This window comes from Chanodichthys erythropterus, chromosome 9 (assembly GCF_024489055.1).
Source record: "Chanodichthys erythropterus isolate Z2021 chromosome 9, ASM2448905v1, whole genome shotgun sequence".
Taxonomy (NCBI): Eukaryota; Metazoa; Chordata; class Actinopteri; order Cypriniformes; family Xenocyprididae; genus Chanodichthys; species Chanodichthys erythropterus.
Window position 1 is genome coordinate 10,433,268 of NC_090229.1, and position 20,381 is coordinate 10,453,648.

The following is a 20,381-nucleotide window of genomic DNA, read 5'->3' on the forward strand; positions in this document are numbered from 1 at the left end:
AACTCACTAATAACACTGCGAATATGGCGACTCTTCTCATAAATACTGCCAATAAGTCATTAATCAGTTATTGTTCTATTACTTTTAAAGTGTTAATTCTTATAAAAGTTTGCATGTCTGATCAAAGTTTTTAATAGCGTCGTTGTAACCTATGGAAACCAAACAGACTTGCGTAATCTAGGCGACGCGCGTTACGGAAACGCCGAGCATGCGCAGACGGAATATAGACCGTAACGTCAACGTTGTGCGCCAGCGCTGAACATGGCGAGCAGTAAAAGAAATGCACTTCTCTCTTCACTAGCGGCTTATGGGGACGATTCAGAGCAGGATTCAGATCCAGACACAGATGATCAAGGTATAAGCTCTAATGAATGTTAGGAAAAGCTTTTAAACACTGGGAGTTTGTAACATTGATGGCTTTGTTGTTGTGGTTGAGTTAACGTATGCCCCTCTGCAAATGACAGCGAACGACAAAATGCGGTGAATTAGACCGAATATTTATATGAAAAAAGCTTATACGGATAAATATATTATTGTTATGAGCTTAACCAACTATTTCTCGATGGTTGGTTAGTAAGCGTTATTATTATTACGATGAACACTTTTTCATGGAGGGCACTACGCATAAAGAGACTGTCCTATTTTATTGGCTTAATGATAAAGATTTTTTTTTTTTAAACTATGTTCTTCTGGTACTTTATGTAACTTTATGCTTGTGATGTTTATTGTAAATTGATGGTAATTTGGTGTTAACCTATACTGCCATTAAGAATATCTCATATTAATGTATTCTGGATTTACAGTAGTAACAATAACTAGTAACTATAGTAACGTTATATAGACTACCGTTGTAACTATATCCAATTAAACTCAAAATCATTTGTATTTGGTTCATCATTTGTTCCATGTGGCAAATCACTCCTGCTTTTATGTATTTATGAATTTTCTTATTCAGTTTCTCTCATTCTAATCTATATTATGTAATGTTAATACATTTAATTGTTAGATTCTTAGATAATTTATGTATGATAATAAATCTGGTAGTATGTTGTAACTCCCCTTGATATCACGAGGAATGGAAAACATTGGTTCTTGTGGATATCTTGGCCAGTGGAACTAAAAATGGTTGCTTTTTGTTATGCAGAAGCAGAAGCTCATGGTGGATTGGTGTCGGCTAGTTACGGAGTGGATGACGTGAGCCGTGTGGAGGAGGCAGAAGAGAAGCCCTCGGAAAATGAGGATAGTGATGAGGACAGCACTAGAAATTCAGTCAGTTTTCACCATAATTTCAGTTTAAGGTTTTTCTAGAATTCACATGGACTCCTATTCCTTAAAAATGATCCTTTACATTTTTAAAGGACCTTTTTTTATTAAATTATTTTGAGGAGACCAGAGCCAATTGTAACAAAAGTAAATTGGGTAACACTTTAAAATAATATCTTATTTGTTAACATTAGTTAATGTATTAACTAACATGTACTAACAATGAGCAAATTTTGTTACAGTATTTATCAATCTTTGTTAACGTTAGTTAATTGAAATACTGTCGTTCATTGTTTGTTCATGTTAGTGCACTAATGTTAACAAATACAACTTTTGATTTTAATAATGTATTGGTAAATGTTGAAATTAACAAAGATAAATAAATGTTGTAGAAGTATTGTTCATTGTTAGTTCAAGTTAACTAAAGTAGTTAACTAATGTTAACTAATGAAGCCTTATTGTAAAGTGTTTTCGGAAACTGTAAGACTAAATTTTTTGCAAACAAAAATTAACACATTACAGAGATTACTTGATTATTCCACTTATTTTGAAATAATCAATTTTCCATTGTCCATTGTTTTTATGTTATCTGTGTTATCAGTGTCATTAGTAGTAAATATAAACCTATAGATAATTATAATTACCATTTGATTTAAATGCACATTATTCCTGAAAGGTAATAGAATTAGTGCCATAAACATTAGAAACTATTACATAAACTCTGACATGTTGTATTAAATTAAATTAAATATTATGATCTAGTTTTTCTCATTATTAGTCATTAAGGCCTGGTTTCACAGACAGGGCTTAGATTAAGCCAGGAATTAGGTCATTTAAGTAGCTTTTATACATGTGCCTTTAGGGAAGGAAAAAAAAAATCATTGCATTGCATCTTGAGACAAAACAATGACACTGATATATTTTAAGATATGTCAGTGCAAGTTGCTTTCAGTCAAGACAGCTCAAACATGCATTTTAGTCTAGGGCTAGCATAAGCCTTGTCTGTGAAACTGGCATTCGAGTACTTTTGGCAAAATTTGCTTTTTATATCAAAAGATATCAAAGTAAATTTACTATTGCCCCTTTTTCCCCTAAATTCACCTCAGATTATTTGAATGATGCTGTTTCCATAATTGGATTAATCAGAAAAAGTCTACAGTCAGAACTGAATTCCAAGTCATTTACTGAAAACCATTGTTGAAACTTTGCACACCTAAAGGGGGAGCTCTTGAATATGGTTTGTGGTAATGTGGCTTAGGTGACCCTGTTCATTTTTGTTTTCATAGGAAGAGGAGGAGTCGGACTCAGGGCGGACCCAAGATGATGTGAAGGTATTTGACCCCACCTAAATTCCCTGTTCAGGGTATCAAACTCAAGACACACCCTTCCTAAATTTACTGCAGTGTTATGATTGGTCTCAAACCTAGTAAAAACAGCATCACTCCTACTCAGGAACAACATGTGTGTTTGAACTTGCAGAGAAGGGTCTTATGACAGTAGTACAGCATGTCCTTAATTTTTTTTTGCTTATCTATTGAACATCGGGTTTATACACACTGCACATGTACTTCTGCTGTACGTTCATTTGAAATGTACAAAGCTGTTGTCAGTGTGTTCACAGATTCAGCTGGGGTTTTTTTTATCTCTTACAAAACAGTTCTATGTTGGTACCTTGATATTTTTATGATATTCTATGATAATACCATGGTACTCAATGATAATCCTTTTTTTTAATGGACTGTATATGTAGAAACTGTAGTAACTAACATAACTGTATGTACACTACCATTCAAAAGTTTGGGATGGCAACATTTTTAAATGTTTTTTATTTTATCGAAAATACGGTAAATGTGTTCCTGTGATGGCAGAGCTGAATTTTCAGCATCATTACTTCAGTGTCACATGATCCTTCAGGAATTCTAATATGCTGATTTGCTGCTCAAGAAACATTTCTTATTATTATTAATGTTTAAAACCGCTGTTATGTAATATTTTTGTGGAAACTTTCTTTCAGGAATCTTTGATGAATAGTAAGTTCAATAGAACAGCATTTATTTGAAATATATTGTGACAATGTAAACATATTGACTGTTAATTTAATACATCCTTGCAGAAAAAAAAGTATTAATTTCTTTAAAAAAATTAAATCTTACTGACCCTTAAACTTTTGAATGGTAGTGTATATGGTATTTACATGCTGCTTTCATAATAGTGTCCAGAAAAAACATTTATGTTGCTGTTTTATGAACAGCATTTCTCATTAATAAGGAGAATCTAAATTCCAAGTAATCTAAAAGGAATTCAGATATGCAAAGCACTGCAGTGGCAAGTTATTTCATGCACTGAAATTACTTTTTCATAATAGTAGTTTGTGATGTTGCGTAAATTTAGAGTCACACCCCAGAGAGAGAACGCTGTTCTTCATGATCACTAAATGATATAAGAGCATCAAAACACGTTTTGTAATGAAATTATTAAATTATGATTGCTTAGTAATGACATTTTGTAGATTTGTAGTGCTTTTTCTTTTTATGTGGGTTCAATTCATTTTTGTTATTTACTGTTGCTCACCCCAAAATGACTTTTCTCATTTACTCACACTCTTGATGTTCCAAACTCGCATGTTGTTTTTCATTACTGCCCAAAAAGGGGAATTATAAAGAATCTTTTTACAACTATTTTCCAAAAAACAAAACAGCATATGTGTTTGGAATGGCATAAAGTTAACAATTCCTTTTTAACGCAGACTGTAATCTTCACTTACTTAAGTGTCTTACTTAAGTAACATTTTTCATTTGTATAATTTTTTTTTTGTCTTCAGTGTTGTTAAAGTACATGGGGCATGACAATTGAATTGGATTGAATTGAAAGCATTTATTGTCATCGCATTTGCATACAACGAAATTAGGAGCACTACTCCTGACTGTATTAATTATCCTTTGAAGGGCTAACTTGTCTGCTGCAGTGCAACTGGAGTACCACACTGTAATGCAGTACACTAGCACGCTTTCAGTGGTGGAGTGGTAAAAGGACACTAGTAATTTACGGTCTAGGTTATTTTTCCTGAGCACCCTAAGGAAGTGCAGCCATTGCTGTGCCTTTTTGGATTATTTCCGAGGTGTTAGCAGACCAAGAGATTTGGTCCGATATTTGGACTCCCAGGAACTTAAAGGTGTGGACCCTCTCCACACAGTCTCCATTGATGTGAAGTGGGGCTGGTTCCACCCTGCGCCTCCTGAAGTCAAAAATAAACTCTTTTTTGTCTTTGAAATGTTCAAAGTCCAATCACTGTGGTGTCATCAGCAAATTTAATGATTTTGTTCGTAGAATGAATGGAATTACAATCCACTGTGTACAAGGCGTATAGTAAATGGCTCAGTACACACCCTTGTGGAGAGCCGGTGCTGAGCGTAATGATGGATGTGAGGGCCGATCTTCACCATTTGTGGGCGATTTGTAAGGAAATCTTTGATCTGGGAACAGATGGAAAGGGAGAGGCCCAGTTCAGTCAGTTTATTGACTAAAATATCTGGTATCATTGTATTGAACGCTGAGCTGTAATCTATGAAGAGCATTCTTACATAGGTTCCCTGCTGCTCAAGATGGTTAAGTGCGGTGTAAAGTGCTATGTTGATAGCATCCTCTGTAGACCGGTTTGGTCAATATGCAAACAGGTGTGGGTCAAGGGTGAAGGATAGACTGGATTTGATGTGCTGTGAGATCAGTTTCTCAAAGCACTTCATGATAATTGGTGTTTGTGAAACCGGTCTGTAATCATTCAAGTTATTTGTGGATGCTTTTTTTACGAACTGGGATGATGATAACTGATTTTAAACAGAGTGGGATGATGGCTGATGTCAGCGAAAGGTTAAAGATCTTTGTAAAGACCCCACCAAGCTGATCAGCACAGGCTTGGAGTACTTTGCCAGATACTCCATCTGGGCCAGCAGCGTTCCTTGTGTTTATTGTTTTGAGCACTCGCGTCACCTGAAATGGCAGGTGCCAGAGGTTAGTGGAAGTGTTGAGAATGTGATGGGTTTCTTAACCTCAAAACAGGCAAAAAAAAAAATGGTCAAGTTCCTCAGCCAGTGTAGCATCGGCATAGAAAGTGCTGTGGTTATTGTTCTTATAATTGGTAATGTTCTGAATTCCTTGCCACACTCTTCTAGGATTTTTGTCTGTGAGGTGGTCTTCAATTTTCTTTTTATAAGACTCTGGCGCGTGTGATACTTCTTGTTGTCCATGCAGACTTTAATATAAAACAAAACAGTTTCTGTGTATTGTTCCAGGTCCTGATGTTCAAATACCTCCCAGTCTGTTTGCTCAAAGCAGTCCTGCAATTGTGCAAGGGCTCACTCAGGCCAAATTTTTATGATCTTTGTGATCAACTTGCTTTTCCTCCTAATTGCTGGGAGAAGCAACAGCGAGGAGTGGTCGGATTTTCCCCAGATGGGTGAGGGAGGGAATGAAATGGCGAGGAGCAGGTCCATTAACCCATGGTCCTATTTCTGGGCTAATCTAAATAAAAAAGACCCCTTTTAAGCCAGGCCCCCTGCCTCAATGAAGATGGATGGGTCCGTTTCTGTGTCTAACATTGTTTTGTCATAGTGGATTTTCAAGTGAAAAGACTGTTGTTAGGATTTGTGCTTTTGGCTACAAGAGATTCATCTCTCAGTGAGTCATCTGTTTCTCTCTCTGCTGTCCTAGACACATTTTCTACTTGGGCGCTTTTACAAGACGATTCTTCCATCTGCACATCCTGTTGCTGAGTGACTGTATCTGAGATTGTGTGAATAGAGGCCCAGTGTATTTTTCAGCCTAGTTTTATTATTCAGGGATTTTAGACTTTGGTGCAGATTTCATCAAGCCTTGGTTTTTAAGCTTCCCAGGAGAGATATTTTGTGCTTTAAAAGCTTCAGCAAAGGATTAAACCCATTCTCTTCTGAATAGCTAGTAGTGTATAAAGATATGTGTTAATGAACACTTATTGAACACTTATTTTACACTATATTTACTTAAATTTCAGTATTTTAAGAAAATACTGTTTATCTTGTAGATTTTGGAGCTGACACAAGGGGGTGCTAACACTTTTGTTAAATCAACATGCAGGCACAGTTATTAGTTGTTGATAATGCCAAAATGGCCAAGTATCATCTGATTAAATGGTTTTAACAATATATCTCTTGGTTTATCATAATTCATCTTGTGTGGATGTACAAACTAACTTAAAAGCACTTACTAAATTAAATGATTTTCAGTTGATTTTCAATATGCGTGTTTGACCTTTTCTTCTATTATAGGATGTCCTGGAAGTGGAGGTTAAAGACCCCAATGAGCTTGTTGGTAAGTAACCAAAATTAATCTAACATTTACTCATCTTTGTTAAATTTAACTTTTGTTAAATCTTTCTAAACTTTGCTTGAATATGGTAGAAAGGATTGATGTGTGTTTGTGCTTTGGCCAACATGGTGCAAGTGCTTTGTCAGAAAGTTGCTTAGGTGTGTGTTTGTGTATCTTGGCCGTGCCCAGGAAATGAGTGATCCAGGTTGGATTGCTTCAGTTTCGTTTTATGGCAACTCTGTGAGATATTAGTTTAATTATAGTGAGACATCAGCATTGTTACTTTCTAATGTCATCGATGACATCTGATTTAGGACTGTCATTATATTTTGAAGGTTGATCAAGTAAGATGAATAAAAGGCTAAAAATCAATAGCATTTACAACAGAACATTAGCCAATTTGTAAAGCATGTAAATTGGTGTCCAAGTATTAAAATAATTGAATAAGCAAATTTAAACAAAAATATATATTTTTTTAATAATAATTTTTTACTTAAAGCTGTTATGTTCAAATATGTGCCATTAGCAGGACTGAATGTAAAGGCTAAAATTATGAGTTTCCCCAACCACTGAAATAGGAAATTGTTTTAAAATATTGTACGTCTGCTTTAATATCATATTAATATTATTATTACAGCCTGATATAAAAGATGTTCACGCCATGTCATAATTACCGTAATCATGAGATTTCAACTTTAATTACAACTCGTAATTACAACTTGTAAACTGGAAATTTTCTGAGAGCTCCTACTTGTACCACCTGACTGCTGGACATTCGTTTAGGCATTGATAGTGCCATAGAAATACATAATTCCCTGTCTGGAGAGGTGAGCAGCTCAGGGTAAATTGTCATGTGTTGTCATCTCGAAATCACATGGCCTGAACACAGCAAAAATATAAAGAGAGAGTACAGTCTTCATGAAAACTTTGTAATGTGCAACATTATAAACCACGTAATACATGCACCCCGCACTGGAAGGTTGGGCCCCTGAACTTATGTATAGAAACTGTATTTATAATGACACGTATCTTTCTGATGCACTTTGATGCACTATTCTATTTTTACTCCCTATTTTACAATTGTAGGGAGTAAACAAGACATTTGGGTGAGTAACTGAACGTTCCACTTTGTCTTGTTTTTCTTCACATTAAAATGTGAAAAGATCAGAATAGAAAGGAAGGTCTTGCTGGAGACTCAAAGATTTGCTTTGTGGTTGGGAGACAGAAGATCTTTAGATTAGGCTCTAATTTTCCCTCCTTCTCTTTTTTGAGTCTTTCTGAGACTGGAGTTGGTGTATGGGCTTTGTGTGTGATGGTGCCACTTGCTTGGGTGGACACTGAGCTCTCAAGATGCCTAAGAAATGAGTCACTTACAGTCAACGCATGATTACTCTGATGGAGAGGAAATGACAAAAAAAGAGCAATGGGGAGAGATCTACTGCTCAAAAATCAGCTAAAATCACACTGCAATCAAATCAAGAATAAGAAACCTGGCTTAAGAGCAGCAGTGGGGATTTTAGGGGTTTTATAGAAGACCCCTGTCTTGCCAACATTCCTGCGTACACTTGCTGCCTGCTGCTACCACATTTACTCTAATCACACTGTAATTATTAAGACATGCGTGAATGCTTTATAAAACACAGCTTTTAGACCAACTACAGTTGAATCCATGACAGCCACAAATACAATCATAAAGGCCTGTAAATTGACAATTTTGTACCAAAGTTTGTACATTTTCTAAGAAAATATGTGTTTGCCTTTGTTCTAGGTAGCTGCCATGTTGTTGCTATGCAGTTGCTAATAGGGATGGGTAAAAAATATTGATTTCTTGATTTTTAATCGATTCTCATTTTGATAAACTAAAATATGATTCTTAAAGGGGTACTTCACCCCTGGAAAGTTGAATGTGTATTTAAAATTGGTCATTTATGTAGTAGAAATGTGAAATTATTTTTGAATTTGGAGCTTTCTAGACTGAGAAAAGGCAGAAAATGTATTTTTGACTAATGTGGATAAAAGACAACAACTCCCAGAATGCACTTCTTTTGCTGCCCTTGCGAGGCCACGCCCAAACCATGCCTATCGGTTACAGGCGGCATTACCAGGAAAATTCAAACAACTAGGCTTGGTTTGTTACATATTAATTCTATAAATCGTGAGTTAGTTCATACATTTACAGCGAAATGGTGCTAAATTGCTTTGTACCTGGATGTACACCCAAAACCAGGAAAGGACAAGTAAGTTTCCATCATTTTCCGATTAAGTTAAACATTTGGAGCGATGTAAACAGTGGCTGCGGGCCATCAAACACCCGAAGTTTGGAGATGACAACCTATAAAAAACGCAGAATATGTAGTCTCCATTTCAAGCACGAGGACTACGAACCAAATATCTTTGCAATTAAGAGAACCATTCTGAAGGACAGCGCGATACCATTGATATTCACTTTCCCAGAGGACGAACAGCCTGGGCATCTGGTACTAAGCGTATTTACCTAGAGGTAAGACTCGCTGATACTAGACTGATAACACCGTAGCCTATATGTAGTGTTGTAGGTAGCAGTAAAACTGCAAACTTAGCAAAGTAACGTTAGATGGACAATTACATATAAGTTGCATATAAGTTGACTGTTATCAAAGTAAAGCCACTGTTCTGTAAAACTGAGTTAGTCTATTTATCTATTTATGCTAACGTTACCACAAAAGCCTGTTGCTGTATTGGTTGAGATGACTGCAGAGACTGATAAATTTGCGAGATGAACCACTGATGTAGTGCAGACAAAATAAAGTTAATTACTGTAAGCTTAAAAATATAATTGACACCCACTTTTGATAAAATCTTTGATCTATGTCCGTGAGTAACCTCAAACGCGCATATGTATGGGCGTGGTGAAAAAATGCGGAACAACCTGCTATTACTGGCTGTAGTTTTAAGCCTCTGGCCAAAAAGCCTCCGATGACGCAAAATGCCGATTTTTGTGTCATCGGAGGCTTTTTTACAGAATAAAAATGCATAAATCTCTCATCTCGGGCTGATATGAAGGGGGAAAATACTAGTGGTATTCTACTAATACAAAGCTTAATGCTAAATCCTGAAGTAACCCTTTAAATTACCAAGAATAGATAATTTAGTCTATGCTGTTTTCAGCTGATGAATGAACAGCACATTGTAGTGTACCTTCCATCCAATAAATCACAATAACCTTTTATTTATGAAATTCAAACAATAAATACAGTTTTGGCACTCTTTAATGTGGTATGGCAGATCACTGTTGCCGCCTCATATCAAGCGAAGCAGCAGCAAGAAGTGCTTGTGTCATAAACGGATCATCTCTTCCACTTTACTACTTGTTACAGCATGAAATAAACATGAATAAACATCAGAAGGTATGTTCAAAGGTATGTTCTTGCTGAAATCTGTATCATGTCTCAAATCACAAGCTGGTGAATCGAAATTGAATCAAATCATGAAATTTGTGTCCCAACCCTGGTTGCTTAGGTGTTCCTGGTAGTTCTTAGGTGGTTAGCTATATATATTACAATAAAACATCAGCAATCAATAGTTTTATATATATACATTATGTTGTTCACAAAGCTTCATTGGATTGTAGTTCTTTCCCTCATTAAAGCCATTAAGTAGACAGCCTTCAACCTTTTGCCTTTTTGTCAAATTTTTAAATACTTTTTTGTCAGATGTTGCTTCAAAAAGTTTTTAATGTTGTTATTCACCTTTAATAAGAATAGGAAATATATTTCTAAAACCACTGAATAAGTGCACTGGCACTGTTGCACTCTATATGACACAGGTTTCTTCTTAAATGTAAGTCTATGGGAGTTTTTTTCCTTTTTTAAAGGGATAGTTCACCCAAAAATTAAAATTTGATGTTTATCTGCTCACCCCAAGCGCATCCAAGATGTAAGTGACTTTGTTTCTTCAGTAGAACACAGATTAGGATTTTTAACTCCAACCGCTGCCGTCTGTCAGTCAAATAATGGGAGTGAATGGGAACTCGAACAATAAAGGTGATGATACACGGGGCAACCTTTTGAGCAATGTTGCTGGGCAATGTTGCCATCAACGGGCAACCTGATGAGACAAAGGGCAACTAATTAGGGCAACGGACAGTTGGCAGCAACTAATCAGAGAGGAGCAAATCTATTGCCAACCCAATAAATACTTTACTATAAACACTTGTTAGGCACTTCATTTCAACTTTTCAAATATTGTTTTTCCGATCTGATTTTTGATAGGAAAAGGGAGAAGAGCGAGTTCCGCAAAAGGCGGATTCGAACCCACGTCGATTGCATCAAAAGCTACATTCATGTGCCATACGCCCTACAGCCTACGCTACTACAGACGTTAAATGGGCCCTGTCTTTTTAGTATTTAACTGAAAACATTCGATTTCTTAATTACAGTTTACACGCATTACATTGGACAGTTGTTGCTATTTATTATATGAGGTAAATTCCCTGTTTTGGGTTGACACATGACAACTTACTAGCCTAAAAAGATATAAGTTCACACCCATTTTCTCCGCTCCACTGCTGCTGAGAGGCCGCCATCTTGTTTGAATTTTTTCCTGAAATTTCCGAACCAATCACGTGATCGGCTGCTAACATTCTGATTGGAGGATCTCAAAAAATTGCCCAGGACCGATCTAATGAATCTAGATATAAATTTGTTGCTCATTCTCAGTGGGAAAGTGCCCAAGCAACGATGCTCAAAAAGTTGACCCGTGTATCATCACCTTAAGAGTCGAAAAAACTTGCATAGAAAAATCCAAATTAAACCCTGCGGCTCGTCACGACACATTGATGTCCTGAGACACAAAACGATCGGTTTGTGCGAGAAACCGAACAGTATTTATATCATTTTTTACCTCTAATACACCACCATGTCCAACTGCGTTCAGCACTCGTTTAGTGAGGTCTGATCGTGCTCTGACAGCGGAAGTGATGTCTTGTGCATATACTTCAGTGAGTGCTAAACATCACTGCCGTTGTCTCTTTAACATCTGCCAGGTGAAAAATGGCAAGTCTGATCACTTGTCCTAAAGCATGTCATCTTGAGAAGCTGCACAATTTGAGCTATCATTTATGTAGGAGTTATTTGTTGACTTTTAGTACTCAGGATTATGAGTTTCTAAATTCCTTGTATGAGCAATAATAATAATAGTGAATGTGATTATTTTAAATTCTATCTGTGTATTATATTCTTTTCTACTTCTTTCTCTTTAGAGCAGCTCTACAGGTGTGCATGATCTGTTTTGCCACAGGGTTGTTCTTAAATGTTCAGTTTACGTAAGGCAGCTCTGGCTGAAAAATGCTTTTACCTTTATAAAATTCCGACCTACCTCTGAAAATTTCCATCGCTAGAGGGCCTGTTTCTACATGTTTATGTCTGTGTGTGTATCTGTGCATTGCTTTGGGAAGTGTGCCACATCTAGAGTGCCCCACCCAGCCTTTCCCTGCTTCTGTGTGTGTGTTTGTCATGTGTTTTAACAAATGGAGGCATGTTTTGGCCCACAGTCGCTGCCTCAGACCTGCCCAGAACAGCAGCCAGGGGGTGTGAGAGAGGCAGATGGGGGAGGAAGGGTGTGTGGGCTTGAGAAGAGAGGAGGTGAGGTGAAAGGGAATTCGGCAGTGGCCTGTTCCAACCAGTATGGTTTGAATAGTGTTCACTGCTGCATGTGTACGCAACCACAAATTCCATTTGCCCCGTAATTCGCTCCAGAAATGTCTGACAAAGACTGCTGATAGTTTGAGGGAATAAAGAAAAAATACAATAACACAGTTGATGCTTATGAAGTGAATGCTTATGAAATTGTAGTAGTTCAGTGTCATTTTAAAAATGTGAAAATGAAATATAGCTTGAGGTTAAAGTTGCATACGGAATCCAGAATGTTTGTGTGTTTGGAAACTTCATACCGCTGATGGGAGAAGGATGTTCTTTTTGTTTTGTTTTTATTAAAATGGTTTTTAGTATGTGCTCCCTTTTTAAGTTAACCATTTTCCTTTGCCTGAAATATGTAACATTTTATATCAAAGAAAAATGATGTAACTGCACAACATATAAGCTTATCTAATTTTACAATTAACAACAGAGCCCAAACAATTAAATTCAGTTGCTATTTATTTTTAGATGTAATAATCAGCACTCAAAAAAAAAAAAAAAAAAAAAACGTAAATTGCACACAAGGCAGGTTTTGCATTAACTTCTAAATCTAATAATATATTTTTTTTATTATTAGTATTTTTGAAATATGATCAGTTACATAGTTACTGTCATAACTTGTTTCCATGACAAATTAATTTAAACATATATTAAATAAAGACATTTATGCCATAATTTATTTACAGGTAAAGTAAATATGATGAATATACAAGCTAATATAGTGCATATATTATAGTGAAATTCTCCCCTATAGAGTTCATTTTTCTAGTGAACTAACATGCTGTGGACACTAAATGACTTCCCTGAGGTAAATGTAATGCAACATGAAATATTATTCTCAAGCTGTTTTATTGATGTCTTCCCACGGTTGAAAGACTGGTTGAGAGATTACACATAAACGTATCTGTTCTTCTTCTTCTGCACTTTTTCTTGTTGTGGCGGTTAGCAAACATAATTGCGTTACCACTTGCGCCCCCTTCTGGATTGGAGTGTGAATTACCTGTGACTGACTGTATTCATCGTCTGACTGTATGCACCGAACCATGATGGTTCAGGACAAATACATGTAATGTTACACCCTTAAAAGAAACAAATAAATAAATAAATATACAAATATACACATACATACACTATATGCATACAAAGACCACCCAGAACACTTTAGCAACATGTTAAAAACAACAACATACTTGGCAACTGCATGGCAACGCCCTGGCATCATAGCAGAGGGTTTGCATAGGCAACCACACCTACGTTTTCTTGAGAAAATGTTTTTTTTTTTATGAGCGTATGGCTTACTGTCATTACTCTGTTGCAGCATACCTGTTTATGCTGTAGGGTAAATTACGATTAACATGTATTTACTGTCTTCAAATTATAAATATTTTTTTCTCTTCTTTACAGCACAGTTTTCGGAGAAGGTTCGGAACATGTCTCCTGACGAGATCAGAATTCCTCCTGAACCTGCCGGGCGTTGTTCCAGTCATCTGCAGGTGAGATTGTTGCTCTGTTCTATTTGAGATGTTCTTGACTTGCTGCCATGGGGTCCAGTGAGAGAAATCTTTACAGCACTTGTTTTTGATGGATGCTAGTCTCAGCAGCTATCACATGGCTTGTCTGTTGACCATTCACAGGCATATGCATATTGCACAAACAATTGACTAGAGTAGGCCAAAATCAATTCTAATCTGATTGGTTGGCTGCTGTGCAATTTCCAGAAGTCACGTCTATACACGAAGAGCTGTGTTAAAGACTGCTGCACTGATCATGTGTTTGTGAGGTCCTTTTAGTAATAAATGAGATCCCTTGTGAAAAATCAGAATGTAACCAATGACTTTTGGACATACAGAATTTTTTTCACTAATTTTTTTTGTTAGTTGATTCTTTTGTGGAAATTGTTGCATGATTATTTGAATGAGCGCTTATTGACTTTGATGATAGACTGCTGTACAATAATTTCAAATTTGTACATAAACTTAACGTTAAAAAGTAGATGGTCAATTTAAATATCAGTCAGATGGCCTCTTCTGTAACTTTACAATAAGGTCTCATTTGTTAACATGAACTAACAATGAACAGTTCTTCTATAGCATTTATTAATCTTAGGTAAAGGTAATTTCAACATTATACTAATGCATTTTTAAAATAAAAGGTGGTGTCTGTTAACACTGTGAACTAACATGAACAATCATATTTTTTATCAACTAATATTAACAAAAAATAATATTACTCATTGTTAGTTCAGGGTGTATGCTACCTGACTTTATGCCAGTAGTATTATCATGCTGAAAGAGAGTATTTAGGTCATCATCAGTATAAAGTTACTTTTATTTGCTTAAATACTTTAGTTAACCCAGATTTTAGATTCACTAAAAGCATAAAAAAATCCATTACTTCTTCAAATAAAATAAACATAACTGAAACAAAATATATATACAAACCCGATTCCAAAAAATTTAGGACACTGTACAAATTGTGAATAAAAAAAGGAATGCAATAATTTACAAATCTCATAAACTTATATTTTATTCACAATAGAATATAGATAATATCAAATGTTGAAAGTGAGACATTTTGAAATGTCATGCCAAATATTGGCTCATTTTGGATTTCATGAGAGTTACATATTGAGGTTGGGACAGGTAGCAGTAAGAGGCCGGAAAAGTTAAATGTACATATAAGGAACAGCTGGAGGACCAATTTGCAACTTATTAGGTCAATTGGCAACATATTATAATATAGGTTATAAAAAGAGCCTCTCAGAGGGGCAGTGTCTCTCAGAAGTCAAGATGGGCAGAGGATCACCAATTCCCCCAATGCTGTGGCAAAAAAATAGTGGAGCAATATCAGAAAGGAGTTTTTCAGGGAAAAATTGCAAAGAGTTAAAGCTAAAACTCTGTAGTTCAAAAAAGAAGCCATATCTAAACATCCAGAAGCGCAGTCGTTTTCTCTGGGCCAAGGCTCATTTAAAATGGACTGTAGCAAAGAGGAAAACTGTTCTGTGGTCAGACGAATCAAAATTTGAAGTTCTTTTTGGAAAACTGGGATGCCATGTCATCCGGACTAAAGAGGACAAGGACAACCCAAGTTGTTATCAGCGTTCAGTTTAGAAGCCTGCATCTCTGATAGTATGGGGTTGCATGAGTGCGTGTGGCATGGGCAGCTTACACATCTGGAAAGGCACCATCAATGCTGAAAGGTATATCCAAGTTCTAGAACATCCAGACGTCGTCTCTTTCAGGGAAGACCTTGCATTTCCAACATGACAATTGCCAGACCACATACTGCATCAATTACAACATCATGGCTGCGTAGAAGAAGGATCCGGGTACTGAAATGGCCAGACTGCAGTCCAGATCTTTCACCCATAGAAAATATTTTGGCGCATCATAAAGAGGAAGATGAGATACTTTTTTGAGATGTTGATGCCATGAAATTTATTCAAGACAATATTTTTCCCTTTAAAATTATACATTTTCTCAGTTTAAACATTTGATGTGTCATCTATGTTGTATTCTGAATAAAATATTGAAATTTGAAACTTCCACATCATTTCATTCTGTTTTTATTCACAATTTGTACATTGTCCCAACTTTTTTGGAATCGGCTTTGTATATAAAAAAAAGATTTTTCAGCTGTTTGCCATGAAAAACCCTGAACCACAAAACCAATCATAAGGGTCGATATTTTGAAATTGAGATTTATACATCATCTGAAAGCTAATGAGCTTTCCATTGATGTATGATTTGTTAGGATATGACAATATTTGACCAAGATACTATTTGAAAATCTGGAATCTGCGGGTGCTAAAAAATCAAAATATTGAGAAAATCACCTTTTAAAGTCCTTTGCAACACACATCCACTCACAAATATTTTTTTTTTGATATATTAACAGTAGTAAATTTAAAAAATATCATCATGGAACATGATCTTTACTTTATGATTTTTGGCATAAAAGAAAAATCTATAATTTTGACCAATTCAATGCATTGTTGGCTATTGCTACAAATATACCTGTTCGACTTATGACTGGTTTTGTGGTCCAGGGTCACATTTAGTTTAACCTTGATGTACTAAAATGACTGAAACTTATAAATTATATAGACATACAGTATATAAAAAACGATTAATAAAACTGACAAAATGCACAACAAAATTACTAAAAATTAAAACAGAAAATATAAAAATAAAAACTAATTCGTATTAGCATTGATTGAAAATTTATAAAAGTATTTTAATTAAATTAAAATAACACTGGCTAAAACAATACAGACTGTTCATGCTAATAAACAAAGTTTTTTTTGTTTTTTTTTCCCCCCTCCGTATACCAGCTGAAAAACATTCTCTCAGCAGTTCTGTTTTGGTTGGACTGCTACTCCTTGTCAACAGTCATAAAGAGAGAGAGAGAGAGATCATATAAGTTCATTGTTTTAGTTCTTGGCAATGTCTTTAGACCACATGTTCATGATCCTGGCTGGCATGTTTTATCTCAAGGTGTGGCAGTGGGGGGTGGGGTGTTAAGGGGGTGGAAAGTTGTGGGTGTCAGTCTTTCAGGTGTTTTGACTCACCTGGGGGTAAGGACTGGCATTTCATCCTAAATCATGCAACTTGCATGCTGTCAGCACATGTCTAGGGGTGTGAACATTTAAGGTCACTGATTTCAAAACCATGTTGATGGTAAGGTCATATTTGAACCTATTTATTTAGAAGAGTGTGGTTTGTGAATATTTATTCATATCTCATTGTAAAATTCGTATTAATTGTACCACTTCCTGTTGTAGCTCTGTCTCTCGTGAGCTGTTGGGGCAAGTGTACACGGGTGTGGTTTTCACACTCAGCATCGTACAGCCAAGTACTGATAGATGCGCTGTGCTTTTCACGTCATGATGAATATCCTGTCCTTGTAGCTATGCTTTTATCGCTGCTCAGACATGATCCTCATTCCCTTATACACCTCACTTGGTCTTCCTGCTAAAATTTCTTTTAGTACATTTTGTACAAATTAAGTAAGATCAGTGTCTTAACTATCAACAAAGGACTTTTCAATTTATTTGACTTCTTGGAATGTGAAGGAAAAGTGAAAATGGCACATCTCCAAGTGCTTCTTGGAGTCCGGTTGTCAAAAATCACCCTCTAGTTCTAGAAACTCACAGTCGCACAAAGACTTTATTCATCCTTAGTGTCTCACAACACTTGGAGCAAAGAAGCAGTATTTTCCTTGTTTTGTAGTGCACATTTTACATCAACTAGCATAAAAACTAGACAATTTGTTAATTTAACAAGTTCATACATGGACATGGAAAAATAATTTGAAAATAGGACTCTTGTACCTTTTCTGTTTGCAGGAAAAGATCTTTAAGCTTTACGAGCGGAAGCTTCATGGAGACTTTGATACAAACAGCCATATTCAAAAGAAGAAAGAGTTTCGCAACCCAAGGTCTGGAGATAACAATTGTTAATGACCCACCATGCACCAGACATATCCTGAAGCAGATTATATTTTGATACTGTTTTATTTGTTTGCAACCTAACCATGTGTTTGTGTTTTATAGTATTTATGAGAAGCTAATCCAGTTCTGTGGAATTGACGAACTTGGAACCAATTATCCAAAAGTATGTAATGCTTACCTGTTTATACCATGTAAACACATATTTATTTTACAAAACAGAATTTAACTTTTTGTGTTTACTTTATAGGATATGTTTGACCCTCATGGCTGGTCAGAGGATTCGTATTATGAGGCACTGGGTATGTTTTGCTTGAAATTAGATTTGACATTTCAACTCATATGGATTAAATTGACTACATTTGTTAACCATTTGTGTGTTGTCCTCTCCAAAGCCAAAGCTCAGAAGGCAGAGATGGACAAGCTGGAAAAAGCCAAAAAGGAAAAGACCAAGGTTAAAACCCTGAGGCACTCCACCTATTATTTATTTTATTTTTTTATTTTTAAATTATATTAAAACGTTTGTTTGTTCTGTATGGGCCAAAACCTAACTGATGGTTACAATGTTTTTTTTATTTTACCCATGTGTCTTTAGATTGAGTTTGTGACGGGCACCAAAAAAGGCACCGCTACTAATGCAGCAGCTCTGGCCACAAACACAACAACTGCCTCATCCACAGGTACAATGCATGATTTTGTGTTTGATGCAGAAATGAGGGCTTTAAAATTTTAAAGTGAGAAAATTGTAACATAAATATTCTGTAGTTCTATTATATTAGTTATAATAGTTCTAGTGCTGTCAAATCGATTAATCGCATCCAACATAAAAGTTTTGTGTTTACATAATATATGTGTGTACTGTGTATAATTTTGTATATATAAATACACACACATTCATGTATATATTTATATTTATATATTCATGTGTGTATATGTGTGTGTGTGTGTGTGTATATATATATGTGTGTATATATATATGTGTGTATATATATATGTGTGTATATATATATGTGTGTATATATATATGTGTGTGTATATATATATATATATATATATATATATATATGTGTATATATATGTGTGTGTGTATATATATATATATATATATATATATATATATATATATGTCTAAAAAAAATATACATATGTGTGTGTGTTTATATAAATATACATAATAATTATACACAGTACACACACACATATTATGTAAACACAAACTTGTATTTTTTTTGGATGCGATTAATCGATTTGACCACTAGTATTGTTGAAAAAAATATTCCAAAAAAAAAAAAAAAAAAGTATTTCTCTACGTAAATAGATCTAAGTGAACAATCACCTTTTTAAAATGAAAGCATAGATATAATAACAAAGGGGAAATAATTGTTCAAATAAAGTATCAAAAGCAAGTAGTCATATGGTTTTATTGAATTAAACCTATGTTCTATGACCCTTCAGATGCCCAGAAGAGGAAGAGCAAGTGGGACTCAGCAGTGCCAGTGTCCCTGGCACAACCCGCCCTCCTCACCACCACTGCCACCCTCCCTGGAGTCGTCTCTGTGACCACAACAGCCAGCGGCACCAAGACCACAGTCATCTCAGCAGTGGGAACCATTCTCAAAAAAGCTAAGCAATGACACGAAAAATATGACAGGGAAAAAAAAAGTGAAAAGAAAATTTCACTTCAGTTTGCCAGATTGATAGTCAATGGCAGTGCCACATGTAAACATAACAAGTCCTGCTGTTTTACTTGCGCAACAGTTGGCTTCAACTGTCTGGCAGCTGGAATAGATGGTCTTTATCTCATTTTCAGAAAGAGAATATTTTGGATATACAGTATCATCATAACGGCATAATTATACCAGACGTGTTCAACTTTGACTAGCTATTTCAAATGCATTCATTTGATGGTTCATGCTTTTTTTTTTTTTTTGTATTTAAACTTCTTGGTTGTGTTTGCCCAGATGTTTTCCATTGAATTCATGTATGTAAAAACTATCCTGCAGCTGTCATACATTGCAACCTGAACTTTCATGTCCAACATATGAAAACGATCAAACCTACAATAATTTGAGTAATTTCTTGTTTTTTTGTTGTTGTTTTTTTTCGTTATGTTTTTCCTTTTAGTTCATTGTTTAATAGAAGTCCAGTCAGGTTTGCTTACTATCTGTCTCCATTTTCATGTTTTGGATAGGTCATATCTCTGAACACCAATTAAACATCACTGGATTATTAATTCAGTATCTTATTACAACTGATCAGGGCTAATTTCAAGTATCATATAGACCGAAGGGGGTCTTATAATTTGGTGAAAGTTCATTTTTACTTTTTTTCCTGTCATTTCTATCTTTTTTTATTTCATTTTAGCAATGCAAGTAGGTCTTTTTTAAAACATGTATATATTAAAATGACTGTGGCTTCTCTGTAGCTCAGCAGTGTAAAAATAAATGTTTTTGTATCATTGCAAAGCTGTTGAATTTTTTAAAACAATGCTTTCTGTGTTTAATTCAAATCTGAAAGGATCTGCCTCCAGGATGAAGAAACAGATGTAGAAATGTAATGTCAGGTAGTGTTGAAGAACTTTGTTTTGGATGAGGAATGTGTTTTTGGGTTCTGAAATTGGAAGATGGTGTGCATTTACTAGATGGATTGCTGAT

General features: G+C 35.4%; 1 protein-coding gene across 1 annotated transcript; it reads left to right on the top strand.

Moving 5' to 3' along the window:
- Positions 1 to 234: 234 nt before the first annotated feature.
- Positions 235 to 20,175, top strand: sap30bp (SAP30 binding protein). The gene is made up of 11 exons (XM_067393546.1): positions 235 to 355; positions 1,145 to 1,269; positions 2,550 to 2,594; positions 6,564 to 6,606; positions 13,683 to 13,771; positions 17,626 to 17,717; positions 17,833 to 17,893; positions 17,978 to 18,029; positions 18,123 to 18,181; positions 18,323 to 18,407; positions 19,183 to 20,175. The coding sequence occupies exons 1-11, from the start codon at positions 262 to 264 to the stop codon at positions 19,359 to 19,361; spliced, it is 924 nt and encodes a 307-aa protein (XP_067249647.1). The 5' UTR covers positions 235 to 261; the 3' UTR covers positions 19,362 to 20,175.
- Positions 20,176 to 20,381: the final 206 nt, after the last annotated feature.